General features: G+C 34.7%; 1 protein-coding gene across 1 annotated transcript; it reads right to left on the reverse strand.

Moving 5' to 3' along the window:
• Positions 1-479: 479 nt before the first annotated feature.
• On the reverse strand, positions 480-24,260 carry LOC132696537 (uncharacterized). Its single transcript, XM_060661418.1, has 4 exons — positions 23,821-24,260; positions 12,990-13,436; positions 4,167-4,305; positions 480-1,210 (listed from the first exon to the last, which is right to left on the reverse strand). Exons 1-4 carry the CDS (start codon positions 24,028-24,030, stop codon positions 912-914), a joined length of 1,095 nt encoding a protein of 364 aa, XP_060517401.1. The 5' UTR covers positions 24,031-24,260; the 3' UTR covers positions 480-911.
• Positions 24,261-25,978: the final 1,718 nt, after the last annotated feature.

Here is a 25,978-nt window from a genome sequence, read left to right on the forward strand (position 1 = left end):
GATGAAGGTATTGTAACTGTAACATATGTTAAGAGTGAAAATCAACTAGCAGATTTATTTACAAAACCATTAACATACGTAAAATTTAAAACGTTACGTTTGGGTTTAGGTTTAGAATAGAAATGCTAAAATAAGTGTTATTTGTTATGGATCATAACCTTGTAAGGAATTATTTTATTGAGGAGGCGTGTTGGTAATCGTAAAACGAACCAATAAAATATATTCTACATCTATGGTCTGAGGAACGCATGTAGACTAGGGTCTAGTTAAGAAGAAGGTTATGTCAGAATAAGAGACGCGTGGTTACTTTTTGTACTTTTGGATTTATCTTTTTTCATGTTGCGTTTTGTAGTGTCAATATATTGTTGAGTTTCGGACTTGTTTGAATATCCCGAATTGACCATTTCCTACAACATAATTTCATTGACACCCGGTTTCTTATAAAATAGTGAAGTAACACAATTAAACAATATTCGCTCTTAAAAGTGTTTATTTTGATAACAATAGTTTTATATACGCAAGAAAATCCATTAGTAAAGTTTTTTGTTACTTATCTGATTTCACAAAGCTTCCACTTGATCTTGGCTTACTTACTTGTGACCGTAACAATTTGATAAGTAAATATTTGACCTAAATAAATCACAAGTTTTTGACGCTACATTGGAAAAATACCAAGGACAAGTTTCCACTTGCATTTTAAGAGTAATTTTTTATATGGGCGTTTTGACTTTTTTTTATATTATTATTTCCCAATTGGTCTTTTTAGGTGCCATTTACCCGTTAAAGCGCCTTTCACAAGCTATAAATATCCGCTCAACGCTGGTCGCGAATGTTTCGGGTCGTGAGCCTTTGTCCACCAATCAAAACACTTAAGTCGAATATATCACACACGAGTATAAAATGTCCGCGTCCTATTCAAAATTGACCAATTTCGTAACGGCCATTCCGGGCTTGCCGATGATCTCTTTCCAGAACGGATTGTTTTTGTCGATCTCTATCCTACCGAGCAAGGTTTTCTTTCCTAAGATATTTTTCGCCAACAGTCTGATCACGATTTTCACGTGACTTAACATAAAACTGTTAACTCTAGCGCGCAGCGTTGCCGTGTTGGCTTCCAGCTTCAGACTTATCGTTGGATCGAACATGTCGCTCTTCTTCTTCTGGACGACGTCTTCGCTTTCGAAAGCCGTTATTTTGATATAGAGCTGACCTGCAAATTAGAGCGTGTTTAATCAATTCTAGACAGTCTAATTTCTAAGCTAACGCATCGTTGGTCCTTTAATGGCAATATGATTGGAAATCATAACCAATGAAACCAAGTACATTTGCTCAGTCGTGCACTCATGTCGAGATGGTAGGTGTGACGGTGCGGTAGTGTACATTTATAAAAAATACTATTAACTTTAGTGAAATATTTGTCAAATGTTTAAATTGAGTATGGGCGGCCGTCTTTTCAGGGTCAGTAATTTTTTAAAGAATTGGACATAATAATTTTTATTGCTAAATGGTTGATTTGGTAAAAAACGTAACTAACATAACATGGCAAACTAAGCAGATATTAATTTATGTTGAGCATAGGAAATTGGTATTGAGTGTAAAAGAAAATGTTGGGCGGTTTAAACCCAAAACGTACAGTGTATTATAGGCTAGTATGGTGTTTCATATTTCTAATACTGTCACTGTCAAATAAAATTGTCAGCGTGGTCACAAATACGTTAAAAAATAAAAGGAAGCCTAAAATGGCTCCACATAGGAGTAGAGAGTTAAAAGCAAGAATTGTGAAGTTAAAAGATGGTTGGCCAGAACAACAGTTTTTTCCATTAATGAAAGGTAGAAACAAGAAGAAACATTTTAAAGGAAAAAGGGATCCAGCAGGCAGTTAGTTCAGTTCAAAAATATTAGACGTTCCTTCAGATAGTCGACGATGACCCTTTCGAAAGAACGTAATTTCTGAGCAGTAAAACCACAGTGTGTTGAATAATTAAAGCATCGCACCTTAAGTACCGGACTAATGCAAATAAGACCGCATTCGCTCCCCAACAGAAGCAAGCACGGCTTATTTTCGCTCTTAATCCAGGGATAGAGTCATTTTTCGCAGATCTTTCAGTATTTCAAAAAGTGTAGAATCAAAGTATACAGGCCAAACAACCAGCGCTTCAACCCTCGATTTGTCGACAGGTGCAGAGCTGCAGGCCATTTAAGTGTAAATGCATGAGGATGGATTTTATAGAGAGGAATGGCTGGCGGATTGAGGAAAGATTTGTTGGTCAAACTTATACCGAAATATTTCAGAACGTCATGGTGTCCAGTGTGGAACACCTTTATCTGAAAAATAATTATATTTACCAACAAGACAACTGTCGTATTCACACTGCAAACATCGTTAAACAATGGCTCTAATTTTGGACTCCAGTCATGACCAAGTAACAGTCCTGACATCAACCCAATCGAAATATGGTGCCCTCAAAACAGCGAGAAGCTATGGCAAGGTATTCAGGAAGTATGAGAAGCATTGTCACACTTGAAGAAAACTTTATAACTATTTCATGGCCATGAGCCGGAGACTCCAAGCTGTGACCGTACAAAATATTAAATTCCTTACAAGTGTTTCTTCTTATCCTGTTTATGTTAAAATATTGGGCTCTTGCTGATAATAGCGTGCACGTATTTAAGCCAATTCTTGAGAATTGTGTGGTGGTTAATGGAGTGCCTTCGGCAGAGTGAGTCGTAGATCATAGACCCAAGGGTCGATCCTAGGACCGCTTGTATTTTTTATACACATAAATTTCATGAAATGATGCCTCAATACTTAGCATTCGAGGTGAACGATTGTAGTTCAGAGTTGAAGTCTGGTTCAATGGCAACAGTATATTATTTAACAAGAATAAGACTCGAAAGTTTTGTTTTCTGTTTGAGAAATGTCGGTTCCATTTATGTGATACGTCTACAGTTAATCGCACCTCTAGAAAACACGAATATCATACCTTTCATATCGAACTACACCAAGAACTTCTAGACCGTGATTTTGAACAAAAGATAAACTTTCGCACCAATATACATGAATCAATACAGACCGATCCAATTTTTTTCTCTAAATTAATGTGTTCCAATGAAGCTTGTTTTCGCAATAATCTAAATCAGCCTAGTGAATCTTCATAACATGCATTACTGTGCAACAGTTAATCCAATCTGGGCAGGAAAAGTGCAAAACCAAACCAAATTAATTATTAGGACCAATTTTTTTTCGCAAACCACTCAATCTTTTGCAGAATGATTTACCTCAACTTCTTTAAGAAGTTGAGAAGAAGAAGATAACATTGAGATCCAATTAATGTAGTTTCAGCAAGAAGGAGGTGGAGAAATGGATCTATGCGATTTAACAACACTGAATTTCTTTTTGTGAGGACATGTTAAAGATGGGGTTTATGCTACAATGCCAGAAGATATGCTAAGAAACCTCCAAGAAAATATACGAAAAAGACTAGTGTTCAAGTAGAAGCGCATATTTTTGAACATTTAATAAGAGGTATTTAATATTTACTTTTTCTGTTGATTAAAAATTTTCCCGTTATTTTCACCAAAACATATATACAGAGATTGTAGGTTTGTGTAAGAGCTTTCGGAAAAATAATAATATATTTGGCGTGCCATTTAAGAAAATCGAAATTTTTTAATTTAAAATGATCCAAAATGAATAAATGGATATAATTTTTTTTAAACATCCTTTAACATTGCATTGCATATACCTTTTACTTTCTACTTTAAGAAATAGTGACACTATCATTATTTCTCAGAAGTGTGAAAACCAGTATTTTTTTAGAAAAATTAAAATATTGGAAAAATTATAAGATTTAGGTGATAAAAACGTTGAAGAATTTTAAAATATTTAAAACAAAATTTTAAAATAGGATGTTCCATTTATGTTTTCTGCATTACGCCATTTTGAGTCACATTATATACTTCAAAATAATTTAAAATGGTGCATCTTAACAATCTATATAATTTTTATAGTTTTGGTTAGTTTTCTTCTGACTCTTGAAACCAATGAGATAATGAACTTTACTCTATCATTGACTCACCCTGTACAGGTACCCATGTCACATTACGTATGATGTACGTGTTGTGCCAATTTTATGTACGATGTGTACGGAACGAAATAATCTCACCTCCAATTTTTTCGTGGTCCTGCATTGTCTGCAGACTGCACCGGAATTTAGTAACTGTAATTTCGATGACGTCATTAGCACCATCTTCGCTGACGGCGTATTGCAACGTCAGTTCGACGCAACCCTTTCTGCCTTCTCTCTGAAATTGAAAGTGCTACTTAACTCCACATCTGAGGGCCTTATCAATGATTCAAATATCCTGCTACCAGCATCAAAAGTAGAGAAAAATAGGTAATATTTTTATATAGCAGGCGGAGATACAAAACACACCTAGTGCGAGGTTAGCTCTTCGTGACGTCAGTGCTCGTATTAATTGTAACGGGTGATTCGATAAGAGTTTCGACATTACAATCTGAAATATTTTTGAAACGCCACTGTATTTGTTTTTTTATCATATGAGATTTCTAACCTCAAAACACAAACAAAATTAGTCATGGAGCAATATACGACTGAACAACGTGTAAAAATTGTGCAAGCCTATTATGAAAATGGTCGATCAAGAAAAAATGCATTTCGAGCTCTACGTGAATTATTCGGCGCGCAAAATGTGGTTCAAAAATTTGAGCAAACTGGATCTGTAAATAACCTCAAAGTCCCTCAACGTGCTCGTGCAGGTCGGTCAGATCAAAATATTGCCATTGTTCGCGAAAGTGTAGCCGAAGATCCAAACACATCGATTCGTCATCGATCGCAGTAAGTGGGCCTTACGTATTCAACCACACAGCGAATTTTAACAAAAGACTTGCATCTACACTCATATAAAGTCCAAATAACTCAGGAGTTGAAACCTCCAGATCATCAACAGAACGTGTTTGCAGAATGGATACGAGAACAACGAAAATCATCTTTAGCGATGAGGCACATTTTCACATTGGTAGCTTTGTAAACAAACACAATGCTCGTATTTGGGGATTAGAAAATCCAAGAGAGATTGTTCAAAAAGCAATGCATCCTCGAAAAGTGACTGTTTGCTGCGCATTTTGGTGCGGAGGAATAATTGGCCCTTTTTTTTCGGAGAACGCTGTTACGGTTAATGGTGTTCGCTATCGAAACATGATATCTGATTTTTTTCTGGGAGCTGTTGGAAGGTATGGATATTGAAGATTTGTGGTTCCAACAGGATGGAGCCACTTGTCACACATCCAGTGAAACGATGCAATTGCCGCGGGGCAAGTTTCCTGGTCGGATTATCTCACGTAACGGCGATATCAATTGGTCGCCGCGATCATGTGATCCTATTCCCCTAGTTTTTTTTAAGGTATCTAAAAAGCTGAGTGTATAGAAATAAACCAAACACATATTCCAGAGCTGAAACAGGAGATTAGACGCGGAATAGCCTGCATAGAATTGTGTCAAAAAGTGATAGGAAATTTCAATAAACGAATTACGTCATGTCACATGAGTCGGGTCATTTGAATGACATCATCTTTCATAACTAATTGTAATACACTAATCTAAAATGGCAAATAAAAATGTTTGTATATTTTTATATTCTTCCGAGTTTTTTTTATTACTTTACAGTTTAAACCCTTATTGAATCACCCTTTATTATGGTCCGCGGCTGTTGTGCAAATATTTCGAAAAATAATCCAGGGCAGGTATTTGTTGATGTACAGCGAAATTTCGTGCCAAAAAAGGAATGAAACAGTTCAAATGAATCCCGATGTAGTTCCATATTATCACTTGTCATTTGTCACTTGTCATAAGATCATTCTCAAGCGTAATAATTCTAAACCTGCAGAAGCTTTACCGAACATAAAAACTTTATCAGAAATAGAGCAACAATTAGCGTTCGACTTGTCAGGCAAATCCAGTGCATTATCTTAGTGAAGCAGTTCAGACAGAACCAGAAAAAAGCATAGAAAATATATAAATATAAATATCAGAATCACAATGTAAAAGAGAGATAAGAAAAATATACAAATCAATTTAGGGACTATTTTTTGTAGACATATATTTATGAAAAATTCTTGCTTTTGTAAATTTTTAATGAAAAATGAAAATTAAAAAATATATTGAAATTTGATGAGAATTTAAATCTTCGACAAATAGCAGAGTGGCTTGGAATGTCTACAACTTGCAAACATGATGAATTTTTCAGAATTTCTCAAATAATTAGTGCTAAACTTGATTTATTGCTAGTTTACGACCCAAGTTATAAAAACAAAAGAAATTACAGTGCAATTACTAAATTTTATAGGATATAAAACTCAGTAAGGATTTACTTAGTCGATTATGATCTAATAAATGCCATCTCAATTAATATTTGTGGTTTTATAATTGTAACGGTTGTCTTTCGATTACCTATTTTTATAAAACTTGAGAAAACCCAATGAAACTTAAATGGAGAATGTTATAATGGTATAGGTGACCAACTTTTAATCCCTTATTTATTTTTTACGCTACATTTTATTATTTTCATTGTATTTTAGTTTTATACTAAAGCTAGAAGCTACTCTTTTCTCTACTCGCTTCTGGTTGTCGAACTTCTGTTGGACTTAAATAGACAGGGCTACTACACACTAACAGGCCTGTACTAACGATCTGTGCAAGCGCAAAGTGCAAATGCAAGTATCTGGAACATATGGCCCAGCAAGGGCAATGCAAGGGCAAGAGCAAGGGGCTCTCGATCGAACTACCGAGTACTGCGAACAGAAACGCTTGTTGATAAATGGAACTACTTTTTTCACTAACAATAGGAAGCAAAACGCCACTCATTAGCCTGTTGTGCAGGGACTGACATTCAAACCGGTTCGGACGGAAAGCTTCTAGAGGCACAAATCACGTTCTGGATGTACACGATAGTAGTAAGACAACTCGTTACCCACGTTGCCTACACCTAGGACTGGAGATCTTTAACTTTAGGGTAGGGCTTATAGCTCGAAGAGAGGTCCTTAATTTGCAGCCGGGAAAAGAAGGACACCGGCCACTGCAATCTGTGACAGACCGCAACTAAGATGCCCTCTCTGAATTGACGCTACATAAAGAACGAGGATAACTGGCCTGGGTAGGAGAAAATATTCTTGTGCCTTATGGGTCAGTATGGGGTACACTGGCGGGCCCAAATTAGACACTGCAGCAGGTAATTCTTCTATACCAGTATGTTTCAATCATAATCATAACCTCAGCAGAGGGTACTCAGAAGCACATTTATATTTGCACACAACTATGAAAGATGTACTGTACAATCTTGAGAGAATAGGGCTCTACTAAGGTATCGAATGTATCGAAAAGTCTGAAAACAGTGGCCTGTCAATAAAGGACAGGGTACACTGCAGATAGAATAGGAATAAGACGAGCTAATAGCAATGGATTTTTAATTTGACATTTTTATGAAAAATTTTATAAATACTACAACAACAAACTTTACTATCACAACTTCATTTTGGTTGATACAAAAAAAATTATGGACTAATTTTATATTTTACCCTTCCTACCCTCGTTTGAAATGTAATTTTTCAAAAACCTGAAATTTAAAATTATGTTTAGTGAAATTTCTGTTTGCACTAAAATTGCAGGTCATTTGATGGTATATATCAACATTCAAGTTTCAGGAATTCTGCTGAAAATGCAAAATTATTTTTTTCTTAAGCAGGTTTTTAAAGTAATTTTGGAATGCTTATACTTTTTTTTATTACTTTTTTAATAAAATATAATAAAACAATTATAATAAAATTAAATGTCAATTGTTACTGACAGAAGTGGGCTTAGCTTATCTGGATAAAGTTTTTGAAGAAGCAGTTGGCAAAATAGCATCATCTTTCAGGTTCGTTCCAGGTCTCATAGTAGCTGTAGATTTTACGGAGTAATTCTTAAGATTATATAAAACCTTAAGAGTAAAAATAAGGTTTTGAAGAAAAAATTTTTAGAAAAACTTAAGTAACAAACACCAAAGGTCTTGCAAAATTTAGGACACCGATGGTTTCCTTATTAAATTAACCAAAACTGTTTCAAAAGCAAAAGTTTCTTCTGAACCCTTTACAAATGTGCTGCTGTTAGCAGGCGCAATTTGTAAAGGACAAGCGAATCTGAACCCATATTCATTTTCTTAATTACAGTGGTCTTCTTACTAGGAATATATTATTAATACCACTTCGGAAACTCCACGTCAGATATGGCAAGAGACGTAATAAATTTGAATAGCTAATTGCGATGAACGCAAACTGTTTTGACCATGAAGTCGCAAAGCGCACCAAACAATTTAGTAAATTGGCATGCACTTGAATAATGTAATTATGCGTTAAGAATCGACCTGGAAAAACGAAAATATTCAAAACTCGACGTATTTACGAGTTGGTTCGAAATATTTGCACTTTAACATCTCAACCAATAACTTTCTTTTTCTTAAATATGTGTATCGTTTTGACTTTTGACGAACCCTCAAAAAGTAGTTACAACATTCATATCACAGTATATCACTAATTTATAACAAACAAAACAAATTTTAAAAAATGTATATTAATAGCAAATATGCTATGCTGTGATGATTAAGTAAGTCATAACGCTCAGGTCAGTTACTATGACTGTTATTAGTTAAAGACTAATTGATGCCACGTTCTCAGGAAATGAATGTACCACTGTTAGCCAGGGAGAGAAGATAGGAATTGCTGAAATAATAAACAAAAATAAGCCCGAAGTTCCACCAGGAACGACAAAACGTTGTTTTCGTTGCAAAAAAGATTCAAAAACAAAATGTTACTGTCAGAAATATCGTAAGTTTGTATGTCTAAGTCTTTTTGTTCCCTGTTATACCACACGTTCAAGTGTTGCCAAATGCCAATAAACAACAAAATTTTATGTTATTTTAACATGTTCAGATGGAAAAAAAATTGTTTTGAATTTTTTTTGCACTGTGCTTTGGAATAGTATAAATTAAAATTACGTTTTTTTTTATTGTCAAAAACATTATTAAAAGTTAGTTCTATTTCATACGTTTTTTTAGCAAAAAAGATGACGCCGGGTCTGTGAGACAGAACAGGCAGCGAAAGATAGAAAAAAAAGAACAGGAAGCCAGCAGATCATTACCCTCAACAGAAACTGAGCATTCAGGTTCTTTGGGAGACTTTAACCAAAGACTACTAACTAAGGGTTGCGATTTTTGGGAAATTGAAAAAGCAGTTTTAAATTCTGTTGGCGAAAATCCTGAACTTAGTACTAGAAAAATTGAAAAGAATGTAGGAGTCTCGCAACGATTTTCTATTGTACCCATATCATATACACCGAGTCCAAGTGTTACTTAGCAGAAATTTCCCCTTGCGTGTTAATTTTTGTAAATGGTTGTTCCTTGTTTGACCAAGAAGTACCATTTAAAGATGAAGCTAACTTTTCGAGAAATGCAATCAGAAATTTCCACGATAACCACTTTTGTGCCGATGAAAACCCCCATGCATTGTGGAATCCACACATCATGAACAGTTTTCGGTAAATTTTTGGGCTGGAATTGTTGGAAATTATTTAATTGGACCGTTTTTCCTGCCAGAAAGGCTAAATGGCCAGAACAGATCGTGGTTAATGATGTATGATGGCAGTAAGTGTATGTGTTGCAGTAAGGGAACATTTAAATCTTAGATTTAATAACCGATGGGTAGGTCGCGGCGGACCTCAACCATGGCCCCCTAAGTCCCCAGATTTAAATATTTTGGACTTTTTCTTATGAGGGTATCTTAAAAGTCTGGTTTATCGCATCCCAGTTAACACTGTTGAACAACTGAAGGATCGTATAAGAGCTTCCTGTGATTTAATAACAAACTCTGGAGGTATACCCCAAAGAGAGCGCAGCAATATGACGAAAAGAGTTGAAGAGGATACTTTCAACAACTTACCTAGTTTCTATGCCCTATTTTTTTTTGTTGTTGTTAGGGTGTTATCTTATTTCATTAAAACTGTGAAAGTAAAAAGAACAGTTCACTAATTTTTTTTTATGAATAACACTAGTTGGTAACCAAAAACTAGATATTTTGTTTTAGATAGATATTTCCTCTCCCCGTATAATCAGCGTTATTTATAGCTTTATTTATTAATAATAATACATACCCAAGCCTAATAGGAATGTTTTAATGTTTCTAAAACAATACCATAATAATGCCTCTTGATACGTGTGTGCCAAATTTCATTAAAATATCTAAAGTGGTATTACAAATATTAAAAAAATTGATTTTATTTTGAAAAATTTCCCAACTTGTATCTCAAAAGTTAATACATTTAGGGCATATATTCATAGGATGTTTTCTTTTTAAAATGAACCCAAAAATAGCCCCTTAATTATTAACATTCAATTAGAAAGCGGTATTCATATTTACGAAAATCCTTAAACCAATATTCAAAAGTTTTAGGTATGATTACAATTTTTTATTTTGATTATATCTTAATAATAGGAGAGGTTGAAGAATGTCAAAAAAACCTAAACTACATTAAAATCATTTCAGGAATTAGATTATTCATCATAAATTGGGACAAAAGTGTGTTAACACTCAAACAATTTATAAAATTTGTAGGCTTTAATTATGATACAATAAACATGCGTATCTCTTTTCCGAAAGCGAAAACTATAATGGTACAAAGACGGTTTAATTCATTAAGTTAAGGAGTTTGCCAGGTTAGTAGGCACATTTGTAACTTCTTGCCCGGCTACAGAATACGGTTTTACTCATTCAAAAGTTTTTTAAACTATAGAATACAACTCATTATAGGGCGAATTAATTACAGTAAAAAAAAGGTATTCCGAAATGGTTGTTGCCTGAATTAGAGATTGGTGGCAAAAGAATAATGTTGAAACGTGAAATGTGAAATATTTTCTGATGCCTCACAAACTGGGTGAGGCGCCTATTGCAAAAAATCTTGCGGTCACGTGTTATTGGATAGCCAGGAGAAAAAGCAGCATAGAAATAAAAGTCGCACATTACGCACTGAAATCCTTTGCCAATGAAAAAAAACTCATATTCGCCTCTTATTGAGAATAGATAATGAAACTGCCATTCTTGTATAAGTCGCAGAGGAAGTCATGTTTAAACAATATGGTAAAGGAGTTGGAGGTTATAGACAAATTTGGATACCCTGAGATAGAAATTTTTGAGAAAAGGTTAAATAAAAGGTGCTCAAAATTTATTTCCTGGTTTCCAGACCCACGGAGTCTACCGATGCTTTTACCGTGAGTTGATCGGAATATTATTTCTACGCTTTTTCTCCATCCTCTTTTATCACAAAACCGTTAGAGAAGATGAGGCATTTGGAGTTCTAGTATTTTATTGGCCACCTCAATTCTGGTTCCCACCATATCATAGATTATTATTTCTTCCTTTGATCTTTCGAGCAGGAAAGTGTTTGCTTAAATCTCCTTTAAGAGAAATTTTCTTGATGGTCCGGATGTTATGCAGAAGGCATTCTGAAGGCGCAGTAGAGGTGCTAATAGCATCCTCAATAGAGAGTACCCTAAAATAGTATTCCTCCTGTTTCAGAAAATAAATTAAAGATCAAGATCCACCAGTAAATAATTTACAAATGTATTTATAATTGTTTACATTGAATAATTTAATTTCCATTTCGGTAATTAATTCATACGTATTTGCGCAAAATTTTCTGTTTAGTCTTACAACAATGAAAATATTATAAATAGGTATGTAAAAGGGGTGTCCAATATTTTAAGTTGCTTCGGAACATTATACCCCTTACAAACCTTAAGTCTAGAGCAGTGAACGCATAAATTTGTCATTCTTATTTCTCTGATAGCAGCAAATAGAATTCAAACACTTAGGGAGCTATAAATCTTTATTACTATTCCCTTACTTTACAGAAAAACTGGAAGTATGTGTAGCGTCCGCTATCAACACCTATTTAAGAGCGAAAAAACCCATTCACACAGCATCGGCGCAAACAATAAGTCGCTGGACTACAAAGAGGTTGTATAGAACAGGAATAGATACTTCGATATACTTTGCGGCATCATAGCAGACGTGAGTGTAGAACAAATAAAGACTGCAGCAGGTGAACAGCCTCTGCAAACACATTTTTGACTCCTATAATAGACCTATAAGGGAATTCGATGACATCGCTGCTAAAGCCGAGATAGTAATTATTAATTACATCAAGGATAAGCCAAGGAATATTATAAAATTCATCGACTTACTTGTTCAAAGATTAATTATAAAATTCCGAGCTTGTCCATAGATGTATTCACTCTATATATGTATATCTAGCTCCCAGTTGTTTGGAGAATTTCTTATCAGGCACTTCAACGAAATGAGGTGTCATTTTCGTGAGACTGCCTATACATTCATTCTGACCAGCTGATTTCCAGGAAACTACAAGGATAGGCTCGGAAAATTATAATTAATCTTGATTCAGGTAAGACAATCAATTTCATAATTTAATGTAAGAAGGCAATCTTTCAAAGTCGAGAATTCATAAAAACATGTGGTGGTAAGTGTTAACGAAATTGTTACATCAAGTACATCAAGTAATAAAATAATCTTTGTAAATAAGTACAAATATTGTGTTAATAAGGACGTATTGTTTGTAATTGCGTCTTGATTCTTGAACAAAATAACATAGAACCCATTGTAATTAATCTTAATGGCAACTGTGAAAGTAGAACGGATAATTCGTATATTATTAGTATTAGTACTAATGGGATTTTGTTATATCCAAATAAAAGTGCGTCCCTGTCAACGACAGATTATTTGGACAATTGCCGTTAAGCGCCAGAACGATATACTTTGACACGAGGTGTACAAGTGCAACTAATTTCATATTCACTCGCGTTGGTTAAATTTCGTAAATACCCAATGAACGACATTCGCAAAAGGCGGATCGAATTAAAGCATTTACCGGTTGCGACGGGATCCCACTCGTTATCTCCTTGATACTCCTCCACACATCTGCGGTACTGATCAAATCCTGACGCAAGACCTGCGTGAAATTCTTCAACTCCAAATTGTACGTCACCGCGCCGATCGTCTTCCGATCCCTCATCAGGGAGTTCCTCAGGCTACGCCTGTGGAATCTGCCGCTTTTACGAATAAAGTCGCTTTCGTCGTTGAAGGAAAAGAACCTCTTCATCACGTTCCTCGGTTTAGCCTTCTCCGTAGGCGCGTCGTCATCGGCCGCATCTTCGAACACGGAGTATATCGTGAACGAAACGAACTTGCCTTTGAGAGGATCGCAGGCCCTTTTCTCGGGGATGTTGACGTCGAAGCTGAAATCTTCGTTTATCGACGGCCAAGAATCTTTGACCACTTTCGTCTCATATTTTTCCTTGTTAGGAAACACCGTCACCTGGAATACAATTACAAATAACATCATCAGTGCATGCAGTACAAAGTATAGTCCATCACAATGTTCATCTTGCTTACTTTTGACCGCAATTATGGCAGTTACCTTCCGACAGCAATGAAACTTGAGTCCGGTAAGTACTAAAGGACATTAGGGACCGACTCTCAAAGGTTTTAGTGATAATATAATTTTTTTGTTTAATTAGATGGGTATAATCTTATTAAATTACAAGAGAAAACAAGGACATAACTAAATTCAATAAATTCATGGCTAAGAATATTTATACATAATTACAGTTTTGTTCTTAATATCTAAATCTAATTCTGTTACACTATCAGAGTCGCCATTGAGATTACTTATGACAGGATTTATGTTATTTTGTATACAAATGTAAGAATCCTCAATTTTAATAATGTGCTGTACTGAATTTTTCAAGCTGTCAATTGGAATGTTACTAATTGCATTCTTTATCAAATTTATAACACTAGGACTTAAAGTAGGAGTAATATTTTCTGTTCTGACTTTTGATTTTACTTCGTCCCATAAATGCTCTATGGGTTAAACATGCAATGATATGGAAGAAGACGTAAAACAGTAGGTATTCCCAGATTGTTCAGCCAAATTATCGCATACATACTATTTTTTAGTTGCATGTGAATTTAGGACAAAAGTTGCGCTTTTTTATAATCGAATTCAAAATAAATATTTTCTAACAAATATTCCTGAGTATTAGTTTTTGAACTTGATGAGGCTGGTGGTTTGATTACCACACGGCTGTGGTAGCTTGGGTTTGTTAATTTTCATTTGATTGCTGATTAATTCAGAAAAAATAAAATAACATTTACACAACGCAACTAAGTTCAATTCATAATTCCGTATTGAATGGCTAATATTAAAAATAAACCAATTTACATTATTTTTTTCAAGTATTTTGATAAGCAAGAAAAATTTGGAAGCGATTGATCCTGATTTGAGTTCCAGCAATGTTAATTCGATTTGTTAACTCTTCTCAGCTATCTACTTCAGTGTCATAAGTAGAACTAAACGTATCTCTGAATAGTCCAATGTACTGGACCACCTCGACTTATTTACTGGAGAATTTTCATCTAACCAGTTTCTTACACCCGGTTCATCGTGTTGAAAAAATATCTGCTCTCGGATTATCATTATTCCCGAAATACGAGTGTAAGGGGAGTGGAGTGAGAATACCAGAACTGCACAGTGGACCAAAGGCTGTGTGACAGAAGTGCCGAAATGGATTAAATGTCACCACAGAACGACTTTGTTACCCAGATGCTCTCAGGTTAGGGTTGCTTCTGATCCTAAACAGAAAGGTTCAGTAACAGTTAGGGACGATACGGAGTATACACTCATCTAATGCAAAAGATGGAAGACATTTAGAGCTGCAGCGGAGAGACAGTTGGGGAACAAGATGTTGGTGGACAACCTCGGGAGCACCACGCTGGAAAGCAGCAGCGGAAGGCACGTCACATTTGAAATGATCATCAATATTATGAATCAAAAAGACATGGAGGACAGAGAAATTAGCAAGCAAAGACGTCTTGATTCGAAGACAAATTACCCACGAGGAATGCCGCAAGGTGATACCGGGGTGTCGGGTGGGGAAAAGGGTGTGTTTAGTAGGTACACCTACTACTTCCTACCACTACCCCGGAAGAAATGGTACCTGGTGCCTAGAAAAGATTCCCACCACTGCCCAAGGATGTAGTCTTTGCATTTGGGTGATTCTGCTTATAAATTCATTTAAATACGTCATAAAACGGCGAAACTTTTTGTTTTCAGTGCAAATTACCGTCGATGCGTACAGATTGAAACATCATATCAGTAAACTTATATTTCCTTTAGGGATATTGGTGATATGTGTCAGGGATCTTAATGCTATTTGAGGACTTTCTTTAATTCTCCCTCATAACCATGAGTTCTCATAGGCCTCTGAGAACAACTAAATGATCCACGTTCTGCAAAATGTCTATGTGTGTTAGAAAATATTCTCCGATGTGGTTATTGTCTTTTGTACTACCGTACAGCAGATCTAACCTCCATAAGAAACAAAATTAATGAAACATCAGAGACAAAAAAACACCATAAATGTCAAACTGGCAACAAAATAATAATCTTATTAATTTTGCTTCAAGCCCTACTTTTCAAATTTTGATGAAGAACTAAGATAGGCATACCAAACAGTTTATTTTTGAAAGCAGTTTCCTCGAAAACGGTTTATCCTAGTGATATCAATCAAGTATACCTTTTTTTCATAACATTATCCGATTTTACGTGAAAAAAAGTCTAAAAGACAATCTACGAAAAGGATATTCGATACCCATTAAAAGTTACATCCGTGACTGAAAATTGATATTTGCGATTTTAGAAACAGGTTCGGCATGTCAAAATGACTAATTCGCTAAAATTTCAAAACTTTCTCTCTATCTGTGTAGGAAATATTAATAAAAAGCCATGTCCAGGACCCTTTAGGGCCTGTGGCTGAGTTAGGGGGCGTTTCTTGACCTATGTTCGTATAGAAAACTAGGTTCTTAAATCTGCTGTTTTAGTTTGGCGCACTAATTTGGAGACACTCTTTATAAATAGTAGATGCAAATGATCAAATCGTAATTCTCGCCGGTTCCAAGATTTTTGACTAATGACTTCCACAGTGTTCCCGAAAGCATCCATAAAATTTGTTGCAAGTGTTGTTTAGATAATAAACGATTTCTATAAACAAGCTGGCACATGTTGGGTCGGGGAAATTAAACTATAACCCAATTTCGAACGTAAACAAATTTTCAATCGTCGGCAGCGGTAAGAGAAGAGGCGGTTTTGTTGGTTTTAATGTAAGGCAATTGCAATTTTTTTTTCAAAATCGATATTTTTATATTACAAATGAGAAGGTATAATAAGAATGTAAGGAATCGGCAAGGCAAATAATAATTATCCTATGAGTTAATACCGACTGACACAGAGTGATCCAAAAAAACCGGATAGTGGAATTTTTGACAAAACCAAAAACAGAAAGAAAAAATTACGATGAACTAAAATAAATCTTTAACACCTTCCTTAACTAGCCGATAGGGTTTTGGAACCTGATTTACGCGGAGCAAAACTAGAATCGCTAAAAAAATTAATTCACCTAGTGTGATTAAGCTGACATCGGCGTCACGATTAAATTTTGACGTGACAGAAAGTTCGCGTATTCGCGAGATATTTTCGATAAAAACTTTATAACACTCACTCGCGCGATTAAATTTATCTCTCTTTGCAAAGATTGTTGATTAATTTTACCTTGCAATAACACACTTCAAGTACCGCAAATCGTTACTCAACTGCAGTAGATAAATAGAGGAAAATCTTACATGTCGATTTCAATGAAAAAATTATTTAAAAATACAGTGTGCTCTAGTATAAAGAATTACAGAATATTCTGGATTGTGATGTTCGCTAAAGTATGTTAGTAAGTTAGATCTCCCGAAAGCCCACTAAAACCTTATGATAGGGGGGAGGAATTGAAAAATAAAGTGTCATCGAATTCTTATTCAGGTGCTATCTAAAACCTAACTATACTAATTTCCATGAAGCTTGAAGCTTTTTTTTAAATAGTATCGAATAAGGACCGTTTTTTGGAAATAAAAATAATATTAACATTTATAAATTGATTTAAGTGGAATACATGTTTTATTTCAGTATATTCACAATATTAAATCAAACCAATAATAATTAAAATAATAACAATGAGCCAAAGAATCTACTTGTTACATTTATAGTAATATAATATCTACTCATACATGTAAGTAAAAATAAAAATAAAAATAAACCGAGGATAAAAACATTAACTCATTAGGCATATGGATATACATAATTTAGGATTTAGGTAAAAAACTATGCTTGATTAAATATAATTCAAATCTTATTTACCTTTGATATTTTAAATTAATGAGGTCATCTGCCCACCTGAAACATCCGTATTTTGACATCTCTTTTAAATTTCGTAAAGATGGTTTGTTCTCTTATATATGCTGGTAGCATATTATATAACCTAGGAGAGAAATACGTACATGATCGTTGTCCGTGTGTTTTTGTTCTACTGTGGGATAGACGTCCTTGTTTTGTCTGTTCCGGGTATGATAAGTGTGATTAGCATTAAGAACAAGAATTTTTCCTTTTTGGATGTCAAAGCACTATAGCGGATTTTTTCAAATTGAAAATGACAACATATTCGTATTCATGGCTAGTTTTTATGCTTTAAAAAATATACATTTACTTTGTAAATAATGGTTATTTTGTGTGTGATCTTAAGATCTTATAAACAAATTTTAATTCTACAAAGTTTAAAATAATGATAAAAAAGGTTTAGATTATTTTTTAAGGGACACATATTTTTTAGCACCATTTTAAAACAACAGCATTAATGAACCTGTAGTAATCTAAATTTGTAATATATCTTTGTAGTTAGTTTTGGTTAGTTCTCTTAAAGGACTAGAGATTGATTGATGAAATTCGAAAAAGTGTCCGAGATATTTGAATAAACTCGATTTCATTTAAACCGATAAAACTCCGCCTGAATGACTGCTGTGTGAATTGAATTGAACTGAGTACCTTAGCGGTCATTTTGCCGGTCCCAAGCTCTGAAAAAGGAGGAGGGTTGGTGGAACGGGTTAGCAGTCTAGCCACCGGAAAACCGACTAAAGCTCATAGACCCACAGATTTGACTCGGAATAGGACTGGTTTTAAGAAGAGGACCCATGCGAAAAAAAGATTAACGAATGGGAGGAGGAGAGATCTTCTACCTGGAACATAACAATATTCAATAACAAAGAGCAAGTGGTTATGATAGAACTGAACTGAACATCGATATCTGCGCCCTTCAAGAAACAAAAATAAAAAGTATGCGACGATTACATAGTAATATATAGCGGAGTGAGTAAAGACGAACGAGCGAAAGCGGAAGTGACGTTGGCGATACACAAGAAATACAAAGACTATATAGAAGAATGTCAGTATATATCGTCCCGCATACTTATCATTAAAATGAGAACAGAACTTCAACTTCTGAATATAATATCGGTTTCTGTACAAACAATAAACCGCAACGCGAAAACCTCTAGGATCAACTTCAGAATATTCCAGAATCACACCCACTTTATAAAACATTAATTATCCTGGGAGATTTAAATGCACTTATGTGACCTAAGAATCAATAACAACTTCTTTGACCTCAAACCGCAATACAAATTTTTGACGACAACAATCAACAATAGATTATTTTATAACTAATAGGTGTATACAGCCGAAACATGTACAAGAAATAAGGACACTGAACTCCGCAAACATCGGAAGTGATCAGAGTTAACTTCTTGGGAAAATCAAAATAAAATTTAACAGGAGAAAGAAAAAAAAACAAGAACACTTATACAAAAAATAAATGTGGACTTGATGTAGGACATCACCATAAAAGAACTTTATCAAAATCGACTAACAGAAAAAATCAATAAGAACCCGATAGATGAAAATGAAGATATTAGCAATAAGAGAACATAATAGAAGCAGCAATCGAATCGCTAGGAACACGAACAGAAAAATAAGGAACGAACAAAATACCCTGGTTCTGTAATAACATTAAAAAGCAATGCAAAAAGACAAAGGAAGCCTAAGTAAGGTATATGCCATCAAAAACGGCAGAAGTATACGAAGAATATAATAAACACTAGTTAGACAAACCAAAGGCCAAAACTGGGAAATTTTCTCCAAAGGGATGGAACGTGACTTCTATGGACTGCAGAAACAAATCTGGCGGCTAATAAGAAGCCAGAAGAAAATATCAAGAGGGTTTAAATCCAGTCTATTAGCCTGCGACTGAATTGTACCATGCCTGCCTATCCGATGATCCTATCTGTCATTTAGGTAACTGGATTGGTATTGTGGTTAATGTATTGGCAAACTGGAAGACCTTCCAAATAATTTTCAGTATTATTAAATTAAATCTAAATATCGATTGCCCCTCAGATACCCATAAAGAAAAATTGGTTCGATTATTTGTATTTTTACTGGTTGAATTCTATGTGGGGTTTTACTTGCCCAATATTACTTATTTTTCCGATTAAACATACCTACCATCGTGAAGCTTGCTTCATCGGTAAAGACAGTTTTTTTCAAAAAATTGGGATGCTCTGTTATATGCTTCGACATTTGTAACCGTTGAATTTTATTTCTTTCGGATAAGCCTTGAAGTAGAATAAATTGGTAATATGACATTCCCAATTCTGCGGCAACACTCGAGATTTTCTAAATATTTATATGAAATTAATGTTATTTTTAATTATTATTTATAGAACTAGAGCTGCCTTCAAAAGAAAGCAAAATATTCGTGTCATGTCTTCATTTCTAACAAAGGTTCTCTTTTTTCAAGTGAGACTTGTGGTTTCATTAAGCTTTTTTTACTCTGAGTAACCTGTTTTCTTAACTGAATGATTCGATTTAAAGCAGAACGACACAAAATGTGACACTGATGCGTAATAATATTATACAACTTTTGTATTAAACGTTTTTCTCGGTGACTTCCATTAACTACTGTTAATGGAAGTCGCCGCGAAAAACTACGCAAATATAAAAAATAATCCTGTACACGAGTTGTTTGACTCCGACTTAAATAGTGAAATAAAAAAGCGGTAAAAATGTTCAGTTTTTTTTTTTCCTAAAACCAGGTGAAACCACACCCAAAACATTAGTGAGGTCGTTGTACATACGAAATGGGCCATTACCAGTTTTTTTAGTGGTACCCAGTTTTGGAATATCGAAAAAACTGTCAAAAATACAGAAATAAAAAAAAATACTTTTTATAATTTATCCTCTAACGAAATTAGGAAAATTTGATTTTTTGTAGTCAAACTTTTTTAAGTGGAAAATTTTCATACTATATAGTATATACTGCGAAAGAAGTCTGGTAAACTATATGAGAAAGTTTAAAAAAAAAACGCCTCTTATCTATAATAGTTTTTGAAATGCGATTTTTTTCTACTACTAAATTTTACCGCACTGCTTGAATCTTGATATTTGTCAATTCTGAAAGTCATATCAGTGAATGTATTCGTGTTGTTTTGCAAAAATTAAAAAGTATAGAATGCAACACGTTTAGTAATTTTTTTCGGAGAATTTTGATGTTACTCAATTCTGACGGTCATGTCAGTGAATATACTATTGTCGCTCCGCTAGTGTCAAATAAACTCAAATGCCGTTTACCACACTTGTTGCATATTATACTACTTTGAATTGTAACTCAGTGTCGACGCCCAACTTTGCTCATTACGGGCCGTCTAAGTGAACGCGAATAGTTTATTTAAACATTCCGACGATAATGTTTTTCCCAAAATCCAAGAGCATCACTGTAATGGATCAAAACGCGTCTTTCTTTAGTAATTCAGAAATAATTTTTGTACTATTCACAGATGCGACATTTAATGAAAATGCAGAAGATAGGCCTCAAGGAATAAAGTCAGCTCGTAGAAATGAAGAGGTAATTCAAATGTTGAATGCAGTTGAAGCCAATTGGGGCAATCTATTCGATTCGGATGATGTTCCCAAACAACTAATAAATATATTCACGGGAAAAGTAGCCACAAAAGAAATTGAAAAAAATCTATCTGATTATTTACAAACACCTGTTGAAAAAACAACTAACATCCTCGAAAGTACTGTTGAAAGTTTGTGAAGGTCCATAAAGAGGGACAAAATAATGACATTTATGTTTCGTAGAATAAACTGTGCAGCAAAATTCCAAGAAATTGATTTAAATGACCTATTATCCTATAAGCTATCTTTGGTTCCTTCAGAACTGCTTCATGAAGATGGTTCGATGCGAAAATCCGCAATGGCTGAATCGTGCAACAAAATATTGAGAAAATGGATTTACATCCAAATATGCATTCTTCTATTATTGATGGTATGGTACTCATTCAGGAATTCAAATGTACTTCTTCTATGACATTCAACGACTTAGGACAAATATTTAAAAAAAAATATTACAATGGCAGAAGATTTTCAGTTATTTTTGATAATTATATCTTCCAGTCATTGAAAGCCGCCGAGAGACTAAGATGTTGTGAATCAACTGAATATAATCTTTCTGGCTCCTGAAGGGTTCCAGTTTTTTAAGATTTTCTCAAGAAATCCGTATTACTTTTTATGGTGGGTAATGGTTTGAAGAATGCAACATTTAAAATATAAACTATTTTTATTAATTCAGAACATAGTTCAAACAAGTTTCAAAAAATATTTTGGCAACATATTGTCTCGCGGGATGTGACATAAGTGCATTTTCCAAATTGGCAAGAAGACAGCCTTTGATGTATTAATCAAGAACATCGAGATTTTAGAACCGTATAATTTGCCGTTTTTACCTGACAGTGAGGCAGTGGACCTGAGAAACAAAAACGATATTTCAGGATACAGTTGACCACAAATTCAAACAGACCTGCGATGGAACTGCCAACAGAATTAAAAAAGGAGACAACATATTATGAAACGTAGGTATATTTTAGTTCAATACCCTAATGTTTTTTTTTAATTCTTTTAAATGCATATATCAACTGAAAATTTGGAATTTCAGTCACGTACCATATAAAATTTTGTAAGCCAAATATATATGAATGGGCAAATGAGAACAATGCCTGAAAACCAATATTTTGCGACACAAGATCTTGTGCAACATAAAATCACAAACATTTTGTAACTGCAAATTCTGTAGCAACAAAGATACCATAGGCGCAACGGAATCTTTGGATGAAGATTTCTAAATGTTTTTGAAAAGAATATATATTTTGCCTATTCAAATTTTCAGAAATAAAAATGTTCATCAGTTCATTAGAATTACGTATATACTTTCTTGATTCTCCTAATCATCGGCTTATTATAATACGTTCCTTGCTTCGATGACTCTGCGTAAATGTATTTTTTAAGTCGTAAGTACCCATTTAGTATGTACACCGTGTACCAAATACAACGGTCTACTATACGGTCTGGAAACCCATAGGCGATACGAAAAAAAGTTTCATACAAAAGTGTCTTTGTCTCTCCAACATCTACTTTGTTATTTTAAATGGAACACCCTGTATATATCGACATTTTTGGTCAAAATAGGTCACTTGTTGGCCTATTAGGTATTTTTTAAAGCACAAAGACACGATACTACTTCTTTTAAAGATATCATGCTCCAGACTAAAACCTATTGCTAACAATACAGATTTAATAACACTTCAAAATTCATATTTAAAGAAACATTTACCAGTTAATTATCTAGGGTCATTGAAAATACTAAATGATAAAAATAAATAATTAAAGTTTATAGGCTATCTAACCAAGGTAACAAATTTGCATTGATAAATCTATAAAAAAAAGTTAACTAAAAAGTGTTCGTTAATCCGGTCCATAAAGTTTTGTTACAAATGTTTCTCTTAAAATGCTCGTTTCAGCTGGCATCAAAACAACAAAGAAATATCAAAAATTTTAAACATGTAGGTCGCTATAACATCACAATCTTTTTTTTGACACATTAAGCTGTTAACAAACTTTGTTGTTGTGAAGTTTTTTGTTAGTATATATTTTATTTGTATTTTAAATAAGTTATAGTTTTTTGGTTAAACTATAAACTTTAATTATTTATTTTGTTATTAGGTATTTTCAATCGAGCTAGATAATTAAGTTTTAAGTGTTTCCTTAAATATGAATTCTGAAGTTTTTTTAATCGGTTAGAGAGCATAGAGTCGATTTTTCTCAAAATCTCCCTGTATTGTTAGCAATAGGTTTTATTCAACAAGAATTTATACCGGTCTTACCTTAAACCTCGAATATCTCAAAAAGTAAGTTAAATTTAAATATAAGATAAATTACAAACTTACCTTGTTTTTTGTCCTAGAATTGATATCTGAATAAAAATATAGGTTGTTCCATTTGAAAATCTTGAAATTTGGTTAATTAAATTCGCCAAAACGGCACCACCTATTTGGGACACTCTGTATAAGCTGAGGCACATCTGTCAAACAATTCTATATGCGACAATCAAAACATGAAAAAACAAAACACATAACCTCAATTTCTGCCTAAACTATGCAAAATTCGAATAGGAATTTCTTAAGAATGTGACCTTTATTTTAACCAAGGATTTCCTGTATCAAGAAACTTATGTACGACTTTTTTTTTGAGTTTCCAGATCGTATAGTGGATCGTTTTATTTGGCACACGGTGTACAGTAAGCTAACTAATGATTTCAGTCAGATTTCCTCTGGTTCTAAGTCAATTAATTTTTTATTCAAAAAAGGAGCGACTTTTGCAGGATTTTTTACTCCACTAAACGACATGTTGATAGCCCGCGTAAAAACCGCACCTTGACGCAGTAGCCCTTGGCTTTGACAGATCCGTATTCGGTCGGCAACTGTCTCGCGCCGATCACTCTCACTTTCAACTGTTTCTGACGCTCGTTCAACGCCACCCTGAATCCGATCTGCGGATCCGCGTGCGGCCGTTTGTTTTCGCCGCCCGACGAAGGCTTAAACAGCGAGTTGAGGCTCAGCAGGTTGCCAAACTTCTTCTCCATCTGGAGGACGCGGCGCGTAACTGCCGTAAGCGCAGTCCGACTTTTAGATCATAACGTCGCCGAACAATTGAACGATTTAAGTGAATTAGGGTCGCGGGGATCCGGCAAACTGCGCGTCGTAAAAAAGATCAGCCGAGACTTAATTAGTTTATTGGGACGACCGTCACTTTTATCTTATCGCGGCTGTTTTAAATAGTCGGCAGATTAAAATGTCTCGCGCGCACGGATAGGGAAAGCGAGACTGAATGCTTCAAACTTTCCGAATGGGCGTTTATAAACAGAGACGGTTTTATGACGTATAAACATAGAAGCCGCCTCTGGATTTATCGTTTGAGCGCGCGGGTGGGAACTTCTCTCTTTCTCTGACTTGTCGCATTTATATAGTCACTACGATTTGTGATGGCTTAGTCTCCAATAAAATGCCAGACAGAATAAAATTGATTGTTCGTCTTGCTTCTTTGGTACTTCAAGAGATGTTGTTCCCCCATGAATGTTTTTCTGATGAATGAAAAGATGATGAAAAGAGACAGAATCGATCGCACCTGGCATTTATTAATTTACTTAGTACCCCCATCCTCAGAGATGGATCCATGTGTTTTCTATGTAATAATAGGTAATGGTGTTCCTTAATATTATTGCTAGAGCCTCTTTTCCGAATTGGGAATAGGAAAGTTCGTTTTTATTTAGTTCCGTCTGTGTAGGTATGACTAATTATTGCCCCTAGACCTCTACTGCTGGCATCTACCAATAATTTGATTGGTAATTTTGGGTCAAAATGGGCCAGCACAGATGGAGATACTAACATATCCTTGATTTTATCGAAGCTATTTTGGTTAGCCGGTGTCCATTCCCAAGGAATGTTTTTTTTTTAATAAACTGTCTAAAGGATAAAGGATGGACGACGCGTTCGGTAAGAATTTAACGTAATAATTGACAACCCCGAGAAATGACTTAAGTTCTGTGATATTGGAAGGTACCTTGGGTTTGACCACTGCTTCGACCCTCTTATCGGTTTTGTGCAAGCCGAACCTGTCAATTAAATGACCCATGTAAGTCAAAGATTCTTGCATGAAACTACATTTTTCTTTTTTTAATTGGAAGCCACATTCCGATAATTTTTGAAAGACTTGTTCTAATCGCTCCAAATGCTCAAGATCGTTTCTCCCTGTCACAAGAATGTCATCTAGGAATGATATAACGCCAGTAATATTAAATAATTGCTCCATGATTATTTGGAAAATGGAGGGCAGTGTATGCCGAAAGGCAATCTTTGATAAGAAAACAACCCCTTATGTGTGGAGATGGTAACCAACTCTTTGCACTGATCGTCGAGCAAAATTTGCTGATACGCTTCTGAAAGGTCGATTTTTGAAAATTTCATTCCCCCCTCTAGTTGGCTAAATAAGTATTCAATTCTTGGAAGAGGAAATTGCTGAAGTTCCAATTAGGGGTTCAAGGTCACCTTAAAATCGCCGCAGATCCTTATACCGCCGTTTTTTTTAATATTGGGACGATAGGTGTTGCCCACTTTGAAAATTCTGTGGGCACTAGGACCTTGTTTTTGACTAGCTGGTCCAGTTCTTGCTCAATTTTCGGTTTTAATGCTATTGGAACCGGCCGAGGCTTAAAAAAATTTGGGGTGGCGTTTTCTTTTAATTTTAGCGTGACCTTGAACTTATTGAATGTACCTAGCGTACTGCTGAATATTGGTTCGAATTTTTTTTATAAATTTTGCAACTTGGCGTCCGAATTTACATATAATAAACTGGTATTGCTATCGACTGATTTACAAAACCCGATATTTAGCATTTTCAGACCATTGCGACCTAATAAGGGTGGCCCGCCGTTCTTAATTACATATGTTTTTAGGTTGTAATTTTGACAATCATATGTTATTTTTAAGTTTACAAAACCCAAAGGTTGAAAAGATACACCGACATAATCTTTC

The sequence above is a fragment of the Cylas formicarius genome, unplaced genomic scaffold, assembly GCF_029955315.1.
Source record: "Cylas formicarius isolate icCylForm1 unplaced genomic scaffold, icCylForm1.1 PGA_scaffold_1__22_contigs__length_36826433, whole genome shotgun sequence".
NCBI lineage: Eukaryota > Metazoa > Arthropoda > Insecta > Coleoptera > Brentidae > Cylas > Cylas formicarius.

Excerpts from the sequence above, each read along its gene's own strand:
- LOC132696537 (XM_060661418.1), bottom strand. The coding sequence starts at position 24,030 with ATGGAGAAGAAGTTTGGCAACCTGCTGAGCCTCAACTCGCTGTTTAAG. Across the intron at positions 4,306-12,989 it reads GTGGGATCCCGTCGCAACCG|AGAGAAGGCAGAAAGGGTTG; the intron begins GTAAATGCTTTA and ends TTTCAATTTCAG. Across the intron at positions 1,211-4,166 it reads GGACCACGAAAAAATTGGAG|GTCAGCTCTATATCAAAATA; the intron begins GTGAGATTATTT and ends TCTAATTTGCAG.